This window comes from Thamnophis elegans, chromosome Z (genome assembly GCF_009769535.1).
Source record: "Thamnophis elegans isolate rThaEle1 chromosome Z, rThaEle1.pri, whole genome shotgun sequence".
In the NCBI taxonomy this organism is placed as follows: domain Eukaryota; kingdom Metazoa; phylum Chordata; class Lepidosauria; order Squamata; family Colubridae; genus Thamnophis; species Thamnophis elegans.
The window spans coordinates 56,397,139-56,408,016 of record NC_045558.1 but is presented as its reverse complement, the minus strand read 5'-3'; the positions used below and the strand labels follow the sequence as shown (position 1 = coordinate 56,408,016).

The window sequence follows — 10,878 nt, the reverse complement described above, 5'->3', positions numbered from 1 at the left end:
CTCCTCTTTTTTTGGAGGAAAAGGTGTGTCATACGCCAAAAATATGGTAGATTTGCGTATAGCTGCAAAAAGGATGGAATACTCCTCATTAGCCTTAACAGCTTTATCTCTTCCCTTTGTTCTCACATTGACCATTTGATCCCCTGTTGTGAAGGGAACAGATCAAAGGTGAAACATATGTTTTGCCAAATGTCAGGAACTTTACAAATCCCAATAACAGAATTTTTCCTTAGTTGCAGGAAATATAAACGAAAGGCATATTTATGTTACAATTATAAAGGGCATAACAGGCATAACATATAGGTCTTACAGCAAACAAATGCAACTACAAAATGCACCATATATCATATATACAGGTGAAACGCGAAAAATTAGAATATTGTGCAAAAGTTCATTTATTTCAGTAATGCAACTTAAAAGGTGAAACTAATATATGAGATAAGACTCATTACATGCAAAGCAAGATAGTTCAAGCTGTGATTTGTCATTATTGTGATGATTACAGTGTACAGCTCATGAAAACCCCAAATCCACCATCTCAGAAAATTAGAATATTACATGCAATCAATAAAACAAGGATTGTACATAGAACAATATCGGACCTCTGAAAAGTATAAGCATGCACATGTACTCAGTACTTGGTTTGGGCCCCCTTTGCAGCAATTACTGCCTCAACGCGGCATGATATGGAAGCTATCAGCCTGTGGCACTGCTGAGGTGTTATGGACTACTGCAATGCGCTCTACATGGGGCAGCCCTTGAAGAGCATTCGGAGACTTCAGCTCGTCCAGAATGCAGGCGTGCGAGTGATTGTGGGCGCACCTCGGTACACCCACGTTACATCTATCCTCCGCGAGCTGCACTGGTTACTGATTGGTCTCCGGATACGCTTCAAGGTGCTAGTCGTCACTTATAAAGCCCTTCATGATATTGGACCTGGGTACTTGAGAGACTGCCTGCTGCCAATTACCTCCCAAAGACCCATTAGATCACACAGATTAGGCCTCCTCTGGGTTCCGTCTACTGGCCAATGTCATCTGGCTACTACCCGGGGGAGGGCCTTCTCTGTGGCGGCTCCGGCCCTTTGGAACGAGTTCCCCGCAGAGATTCGGACCCTCACCTCTCTCTAGGCCTTCCGAAAAGCCGTTAAAACCTGGCTGTGTCAGCAGGCCTGGGGTCGATGAGTTCCCTTCCCCTCTCGAATCGTGTAGCTGTTGGTTGTTTTAAATTCCCTTGTACTTTTTTGTTGTAGTTCTTTGTGTTTCCCTTCCCCACCCTTGGGTTTGTGCGCCGCCCTGAGTCCCGCCGGGAATAGGGTGGCATATAAATAAAATGAACCTTGAACCTTGAAGACTAGGATGCTTCAATAGCGTGAAGTACTCAACACAGCCATCTACCAGGAGATTTTGGAGTACTTCATGCTTTCTTCCACAGATGAGCTTTATGGGGATGCTGACTTCATTTTCCAGCTGCCCACACTGCCAAAAGCTCCAAAACCTGGTTCAATGACTGTGGGATTACTGTGCTTGATTGGCCAGCAAACTCGCCTGACCTGAACCCCATAGAGAATCTATGGAGCATTGCCAAGAGAAAAATGAGAGACATGAGACCGAACAATGCAGAAGAGCTGAAGGCCACTATTGAAGCATCCTGGTCTTCCATAACACCTCAGCAGTGCCACAGGCTAATAGCTTCCATGTCACGCTGCATTGAGGCAGTAATTGCTGCAAAAGGGGCCCAAACCAAGTACTGAGTACATGTGCATGCTCATACTTTTCAGAAGTCTGATATTGTTCTATGTACAATCCTTGTTTTATTGATTGCATATAATATTCTAATTTTCTGAGATGGTGGATTTGGGGTTTTCATGAGCTGTACACCATAATCATCACAATAATGACAAATCACAGCTTGAACTATCTTACTTTGCATGTAATGAGTCTTATCTCATATATTAGTTTCATCTTTTAAGTTGCATTACTGAAATAAATGAATTTTGCACAATATTCTAATTTTTCGAGTTTCACCTGTATATTGCAGGAAACAAATGTTTATAAATGCAAGTATACAAAGGCACCATTTAGTACAGTATTATTTAGTATATCCTTATTACTATTCCTCTTCACAAGTAATATGCTACACAGAATAGCTGTAATTGTATGGAGCAGCTACCAGTAAGATGGATTAAAAGGGATGACATTTGCCAGTAGCTAAATTTCATATTTGTCAGGATTAGTTAAAGCTCTTTATAAGATAAATGACTCTTATCTTTAAAGCTTGTGTTTCAGCAGCTGTTCAAAAACTATGAACAGTTTGGTGTTGTATAGAAATGAATAATACACTATAGAGAGATAATCGACTGTGCATGCCCAAGATGGTGTCCTGTCACGTTTCAGGAGAGCTTCAGGGAGATGATTGTCCTGCTCAGGGCTTGCAGGGGGTACCCAATCCCATCGTCAGTTCCAGGTCCAGCTATGAGAACTTCCTGGGACCTCGGAGATACCCTTGAGCTGCGATTTCCTGCCTTGTAGCCGGAACGTCATGAGTGAAACGGGGCGGTTGGCGGTGAAAGAATGGAGAGCGTTGGTGGTTGACGGCGTGGGTGTGTCGTCGTCGTGATGCCCGGCCTGGGGTCTCTGCAGCCGGCGTGGGTGTGGTCAGTGGCGTGTGGTCAGTGGCTGCAGTGGGACACCCGGCCTGAGGTCTCTGAAGTTTCTGCTCCCCACGCCGTGGTGTTATCCCGGTTGCTCTCCCCAACTTACTTATGGATGTGATAGACTGGATTAGCGGGGAGTGGCTGAAGCAGCTGACATGGATATTGACACCAGCGGAAGATGGCTTCGGTAGTTGGCGTGGGGGTGGTTGGAGTGGCGGGGTCCTTCGTTGTGGCCCCCTCTGGTATTGCCGCCATTGCCTGGGCCACCGTACTGTGTCATTTGGCCACTCCTCTTATGACACTATGGACTGGGTCAACAGAGTGCAGCCCTGGCGATGGATATCAGTGCGGCTGGCGTGGATGGAGCTTAGCTGTTGGAGTTGTTGAAGTTGTTGGAGCAGCCACCGCTGCCGCCGCTGTCCTCACTGCCACCATCACTGGCCACTTCACCACCTCGCAATTTATCATCTGCTGCCATTTGACATCTGGCCGTTACTCCTACATATTGTCCTTAACACCGACCATTGCTATGATGGAAATAAGCTTCCCGCTACCCCCTTGAACACTGTTGGCTGCCCCCCCCCCATGGACATGTCATCTCCTCATTCCATCTCCCAGTGATGTCATCCCGTTTGGTTGATGCCACACTCTCCTCTATGTTATGCTGCGGCAGAACTTTACTCCCTTCAGGAACTTCTCCTTTCCCAGGGATGGCCTTCTTGCCTATCAAGATGCTTCCTTAATGGCGGATCTTGGGATCCTGAGAGGTGGCATGCGAAGAAGAGACTTCTTAGGGGTTTCTTACAGGGGTTTTTAAATCAATTTTTATGGGGGGGATTGATTTGGATGGCTCAGACAGGCTTGGGGGGGGGAGTCTGGTAGGGCACAGGCCAGAGCTAACTAATGGGTGCGGGTCGGGAGTGCTGGGAAGGGTTGGGATTCCGGGGGAGACATTAAGCCACTCCATTGGGGGTTTACCATCTCTACTGTTTGTGGAAGAGGCATATATGAATAACGGCTTCATTATTTAAGAACGATCACATGTTCCGACCCTCATCACCCTTCTCGCACCCCCAGGTGCTCGGGATTACAGGACCCTGGTCTCTGGCTGGTGTCGCTTAACGCCAGGTCAGTGATACATAAGGCTCCCCTCATTTATGACCTTAAACAAGAGGGTAGAGCGGTCCTGGCGTGCATTACAGAGACCTGGTTGGGCCATGAGGGGGGTGTTCCCCTTAGTAAATTATGCCCATCAGGCTTCCGGGCGTTTCACCAGTCGAGAGCCCAGGACAGAGTGGCGGGAGTGGTGGCAGTGGTTATTAGGGAAAGTCTCAGACCTCAGGTGGTCACTGTGCCTCAGATAGGTGAGTGTGAGTCCCTTTTTGTGAAATGGGCCCTTGGAGTCCAGGTGGGCCTTTTTGTTACGTACCTGTCTCCCTGCTATGTTTCATCGGCCCTGCCGGAGCTGCTAAATATGTTAGCCGGATTGGCGGTTGATTTCCCCAGGCTGATGATCCTGTGGGATTTCAATCTGCCTTCCATTGGCGAGACATCCGAGTCAGCTCGGGAGTTCATGGCTTCCATGACGGCTATGGACCTAACTCAGTTAATTCAAGACCCCATCCATAACAGGGGACACACGCTCGACCTGATTTTTGTCTCTGGGCAGTGGATGAATGATCTAGATTTAGGGGAGATTTCTATCCAACCCTTGTCATAGTCTGATTATTTCCGCATCAGGCTTGACTTCCATACTGCTACCCCTCACCGCAGGGAGGCGGAACCAACAAGATGGTTTCGCCCCAAGCACCTGAGGGATCATGAAAGGTTCCTGATGGAGCTTGGGATTTTTCCTGGATCCCTTGCTCACAGCTCGACCAAAGCCCTCGTGGAAGCCGGGGATAGGGTGGCCACTGGGGCCTTGGATCGCATTGCGCCTTTGCGGCCTCTGACCCAGTGTCGATCCCGGGTAGCTCACTGGTTTACCGAGGAGCTCCGGGAGATGAAATGTCGGAAAAGATGCCTAGAGAGCGGTTGGAGGGCCAGCTGGTCCGAATCTGATCAAACACTAGTAAGAATTCATATAAAATCCTACTTAGTGGCGATAAAAGCAGCGAAACGGCAACATTTTTCTGCTCTCATCATGTCTGCAGATAACTGCCCAGCTGCCCAGTTTAGGGTGACCCGCTCCTTACTTAACCAAGGGACTGGGAAAGATTTCTTGCAGGGTAGGGCTGAAGAATTTGTTCAGTATCTGCAGGATAAAATCGCTCAGATCCGGACAGGCTTGGACTCTGACTGGGTAGATTTGGGCGAGTCGATGGGGAGACTATCTGGCATGAGTTTGACCTTGTGAGCCCCGAAGGCATGGACAGGATTATGGGGAGACTCAGTGCTGCCACTTGTGTGCTGGACCCATGTCCCTCTTGGTAAGTTTCGGTTTCCCGGGAAGTGACACTAGGCTGGCTCCAGGCGATTACGAATGCTTCATTGAGAGAGGGGTTCTTTCCCACCACCTTGAAGGAGGCGGTGGTGAAGCCCCTCCTTAAGAAGCCTTCCCTGGACCCAGCTTCTTTAGCCAACTATCGTCCGGTCTCCAACCTTCGCTTTGTAGCGAAGGTTGTCGAGAGTGCGGTAGCACGTCAGCTTCCCCAGTACCTGGATGAAGCTGCCTACCTGGATCCATTTCAGTCAGGTTTCAGGCCCGTTTACAGCACGGAAGCGGTATTGCTCGCATTGGTTGATGATCTCTGGCGGGCCTGGGACAGGGGCTGCTCCTCTGTCCTGGTCCTATTAGACCTCTCGGCGGCTTTCGATACCATCGACCATGGTATCCTACTGCGACGACTCGTGGGGTTGGGAGTGGGGAGCACTGTTTTACGGTGGTTCTCCTCCTACCTGTCGGATCGGGACAGGGATCGACCACAAGGCACAGCACTTGTGGGGTGCCCCAGGGGTTGGTTCTCTCACCCCTCCTGTTCAACATATATATGAAACCACTGGGCGAGATCATCTGTGGTTTTGGGGTATGGTATCATCAATATGCTGATGATACCCAATTTTTCATCTCTACCCCAAGCCACCCAAACGATGCCCTCGATGTGATGTCCCAATGCCTGGAGGCTGTGCGGATCTGGATGGGGAGGAACAGGCTCAAGCTCAATCCCTCCAAGACTGAGTGGCTGTGGTTTACATTATCCCAATTTGTGCATCTTGTTCCATCTTTGATGATGGGGGGGAAATTTTAGCCCCCTCAGAGAGGGGCCCGCAATCTGGGAGTCCTCCTGGATATGCAGCTTAGTTTAGAAGAACATCTGATGGCTGTGACCAGTGGGGCCTTTTACCAGGTTCGTCTAGTACATCAGTTGCACCCCTTTCTGGATCGGGATGCTCTGTGCACAGTCACTCATGCCCTCGTCCTTTCTCGCCTGGACTACTGCAACACTCTCTACATGGGGCTGCCCTTGAAGAGCACCCGGAGGCTTCAGCTGGTCCAGAATGCGGCTGCGTGGGTTATCATGGGGGTACCTAGTGGCCTGCACTGGTTGCTGGTTGTTTTCCGGGTGCGATTCAAGGTACTAATTATGACCTTTAAAGCGCTCCATGGCTTAGGCCCAGGGTTCCTGCGAGACTACCTATTGCCACCAGTAGCCTCCCATCGTCCAGTGCGATCCCACAGAGTTGGCCTCCTCAGGGTGCCGTTGGCCAGACAGTGTCAGCTAGCGAACCTCAGGGGGAGAGCCTTCTCTGTGGGAGCACCTTCCCTCTGGAATGAGCTGCCCCTGGAGCTTTGTATAATCCCCGACCTCCGGTCCTTCCGACGCGCCCTAAAAAGTTGGCTTTTCCAGCAAGCCGGCCTGGCCTGAACAGAATAAAATAAATGATTAATTTAATTGTTAATTTTAATCTAATTTTTAAAATTGTATTGTTAATATTAATTGGGTTCATTTTTGGATACTTTATTTAATTTCCTTTTTAACTTTTGTAATATGTGTTTTTTTTAAATATTGTACGCCTCCCTGAGTCCTTTGGGAGAGGGGCGGCATATAAATCCAATAAACAAACAAACAAAAAAGGATATAATTAACTAATTGTTGACGATTTACATTTGCTAGCTGAATTGTGAAAGAATAGTCAAAAGTTTTTTCATTTTGGAGGAGTATATGAATCAATATGAATCTATATTGGCTTCTGCTTATATTATTGTACACTGTCAGAAATTAGTTGTTTTCTAGCCTAGCAAATTGTAACCTTTGTAACTGCAAATGTTATCTCATTGCTGCGCTCGCTTCTATTATTGGCTTCAAAGCTAGGGATATTCTTGAAAACATAGAAGAAATTGTTACACGTGAATATAAAGCCCCATAGATAAAGGAACCAAACTAGGGAGTTTTCCTGGCTCATAAATACTTAAAACCTTCTGCCCAAAAAACAACTTGACAAAGGGGGTTGCCACACAAGGCTATCGGAATATTCCACAGGAGCTTGACAAAAAAATGCTTTAAAGATCACAATGGTAATGAATCTTTGTCTCTGACTGGATAAACTTTGTTTCTATCTGCCTAAAATGTATGTACTTACTCTGAGCCACTCTTGCAGGGGCTGGCTATTCCTTACATGCATTTGTTTGTATGTTTTGGATATAGTTTTATCACCCAGCTTTTGCTAAGGCCATAAATAAAAGCTGATTTTTTTTTTTGCAAGCCTCGCCTGGAGTCTCTCTTTAGTATTTCAATGGCTCAGGGAAACTGCTGGAACCTTACAATTTCTAATATGACTTATTTTCATTCCAATTGAAGACAATGCACAATCAATCTAGATATTGGGATTATATATTGGGTCGGATGTAGCTAGTTTTTTGGAACGCAAAAACATCTCAGACATATATGAGAATGGGAACCTATTTTAGCCTATAAATTCCAAATTGATTTTTGCTCCTGGGATTTAGCTATATTTTGTATTAGCTATCTAAAACATTTTCTGCAACGATAAAAATAGCTTTCGTCTCACATCGCGCTATACTTCTGTTACTTTCTCGTGTCCTCTTCCATTGAAACTAGAGGAATTTTGCATACTTTTTTCATAAAACATAGTACTTTTAAATCTGTTCAGGTTGTCTTCCTGAAATAAAAAAAAATGCTGTAACTTAAAATGATACAGGCTTTCTCCAGTCCAATGCAAAATTCATTGTGTGACTCGGCTTTTCCTTTGTTTTAGAAACCTTTCCTTTCCTCTCCTCCTGCAGTCTGAAGTGGAAAAGATTCTTCACCGACAGTGTCGTCGAGAAAAGCACCTTCGTCAACCAGCGCCCTCGAAAAACGCAGGCTATTGTACAACTTTTATCATCTTATGTTACAATGGCCGGGCTTCAACTGCAGACTGATAAGCGTTGTGTTCCAACACATCCCGAGGAGGAGCCAGGTTGGAGAATCCGGCGGCCCAAGGCCCGCCCAATCCTTTCCCGCAAGTGCTCAGAGGACGCCTTCTCTTTCGGAGAACCTGAGTTGTGGAACGTCACGAAAGGACAACGAAAGTTGGCACGTCTCTTTTCTTCCCACAACAGCCCCTCAGCTCTACGCAACTGCCTGGGACAAAGCTGCCACGTCACTGCCTACTTCCTCTTTGGTTGCGCAATCCATAGACGAAGATTTTCCCGGGCAGCAGCGCCTGGGCTGCGGCTCATCCGAAGGAGGCCGAAGTGCGAGCGAGGAGCCACGAGCGACAGAGCGAGCAAGTTGCTTGGCTGGTTGACTGTTTTCCCATTGCTCCCTTAATTTATGGAAAGTTAAGGGATTCTTCTGGGAATCTCCGGAGTAAAACTCTCTACATTGGTCCTTCATTTGCATGGAAAACGTTTCCTTCTTTTTTGATTCTTCCATTTTTCTGATCCAATGAGCAAGGGATAGCATGGGAAATAACAGCGCATATTGGTATGAACTATTGGTGACCGAGGTAACTTTGCTTGTTATTGGGAAAACGACAGGAAGAATATTTACAGCAGCCCTTTAACGACCATACTGTAAATATTTGTGCCTGGGTAGTTTGCTTTAAGACAGAAATCCCAGCTCAGGCACATAAGGATTTAGTCATTTTTATTTCCAAGGAAATGTGTGGAAAGTTGGCAGGCTAAACCACTGTCTCTTATGGACAACCAGCACGAAACTATTCCCAATAACAGGACAACAGGAACATTTTCTTCACTATAATTACAGAGAATTGTTACCAATGTTAATGAATATTGAATCTAGTAGTAGTAACAGCCTTGTCAATGAAATATGTATTATGTGCAGCACTCTGCCCTTAATTACATAGCTTAAAAAGAATAATCTATTTTTAAATTAGACTTGGGGAAATATTACTACTTTGCACACATAAATTTAAATATTTTCCGATCTAAATCCAGAAGTCTGGTTGGAGCAAAAGCATCCATTTATGGATAACTAGACAAGAGGAAAGAAAGTCATTTGGGGAAATATCCTAGGCCTAAGTGTTGAGCAGCAGTTAGGCATTAAAGAAAGTCAACATCTACTAGGATCTGGAGATAGTTAGAATCTGCCATTTTAAAAAGCGTGTGCATAAGAGAGGTTTTTCAGCTATGGGATCTGCTTCATCTTTGGTTAATCCAATGGTCACTGTTGGGGAGGTGATTGAAGATCCATATGAGGGAGGGGGTGGTGAGGCCTGCGAAATTCCTGTTGAAGTAAAGCCCAAGGCCCGTCTTCTGCGTAGTTCTTTTCGACGGGTAGGTGCATCCCGGCCTGGAGGCCTCATTGGCGCAAGCTTCAAGTCTACTGCGTCTGTACAAGAGTTGGAATGCATGGCAGAGTATGAACGCCTGAAAAAAGAATACGAGATATTTCGCATTAGCAAGAACAATGAAGTGGCTGCCATGATGAAGAAAGAAGCCAAGCTGGACAAAGAAAACAAACGCTTGAGGGCAGAGCTTCAGGTATCCGCATGGGGCATTGGCACCAGGATTGACAAAAAGAAGCTTTCTGTTAAAATAAAAATCTCTGGCCACCTTTATATTGCTATATATTATTACCAGACTCATCCAGAATAGCTAATAGGGATACTAAAAGTTGTAGATGAGCTGTATCTGGAATGTCATTTAAACACTGGATTAAAAGATCAAATGTATTCAAATTACATTTAGGAAGAGCTTTCTGATATCCAACAAATTAATAGAGTGAATAAATGAAAATTTTCAGACCAAGGGTTCACCCTGTCACCTTTTCCTCCCCCCAGGCACTTCAGAAAACATATCAGAAAATCCTCAGAGAAAAGGAAAGTGCTGTAGAGTCCAAATATCAAGCTATGGAAAGAGCAGCTACATTTGAACATGATCGGGACAAAGTCAGGAGGCAGTTCAAAGTAAATAATTAATTTATTGGCTTTGCAGGATAAATGAGTATGTTTCAGAGAGCCCCAAGCTTTGCTTAAGTATAAATATTTTTTAAAAGTAAAACTGTTAATGATGAAATTCCGCTTCTTGAACAGCCTAGGAAAGGACACATAGTATGTATGGAACTATCTTAGAAATCAGGACTGATAGCTTGTAACCTTGAATAAAAGGATCATTTTATATTTACAATGATTGCAAGTTCCACTTGTTTCTAGATATTTCATCTTTATCTACACAAGTTGATAGGTAATTATGTTGCTTAAGACTTAGGATGGAAAGGCTAAACTCTTAACTGAAAAAAATATATTAATTTTATGCATAGAATGAAATATGAAAAATGTTTTAAAATACACTTTTTTCATTTATAGATTTTCAGAGAAACCAAAGAAAATGAAATTCAGGATCTACTGAGGGCCAAGCGAGAGCTTGAAGCAAAACTTCAGAGGTTGCAAGCTCAGGGTATCCAAATAGTTGATCCTGAAGAATCAGATTCAGATGACAGCTGTACAGAAATTACTGGTATGAATGATGTTGCATTTACCAGTTGCCTAGATATGATTTATAAATCTGTGCAGTATACAATGAAACAGCCAAAAATGCTTTGTCAATATTTTGTTAAAAAATCAAAATAACTTCTAAGTAATAACAATAGCTAAATTGATTATTGCTTAATCCTCCCAAAAATTTGCTGGGTCAAGTGCCTGAATTGGTAGTTGCAATGTCATGCAATATAATAGTAGTAATGATGTCTATATAAAACAAACAAGACAAAACAATAATAGAATGTATGTGACATTGCCATAGCAACATCCTCACC

The 10,878-nt window shown here is 44.9% G+C and overlaps 1 protein-coding gene across 6 annotated transcripts in view; it reads left to right on the top strand.

Annotated features, from left to right (window-relative positions):
- Positions 1-8,037: 8,037 nt before the first annotated feature.
- Positions 8,038-10,878, top strand: part of NPHP3 (nephrocystin 3) — a 96,895-nt gene continuing 94,054 nt past the window's right edge. For 2 of the 6 annotated variants that reach the window (XM_032235160.1, XM_032235159.1), the window contains exons 1-3: positions 8,041-9,605; positions 9,905-10,030; positions 10,430-10,580. In XM_032235160.1, coding sequence (XP_032091051.1) covers positions 9,252-9,605; positions 9,905-10,030; positions 10,430-10,580 — 631 coding nt within the window. In that variant the 5' untranslated portion in view covers positions 8,041-9,251. Of the gene's footprint in view, positions 9,606-9,904; positions 10,031-10,429; positions 10,581-10,878 lie in introns of all 6 variants that reach the window. The other 4 variants (XM_032235163.1, XM_032235158.1, XM_032235161.1 and 1 more) reach the window with 4 other exon arrangements.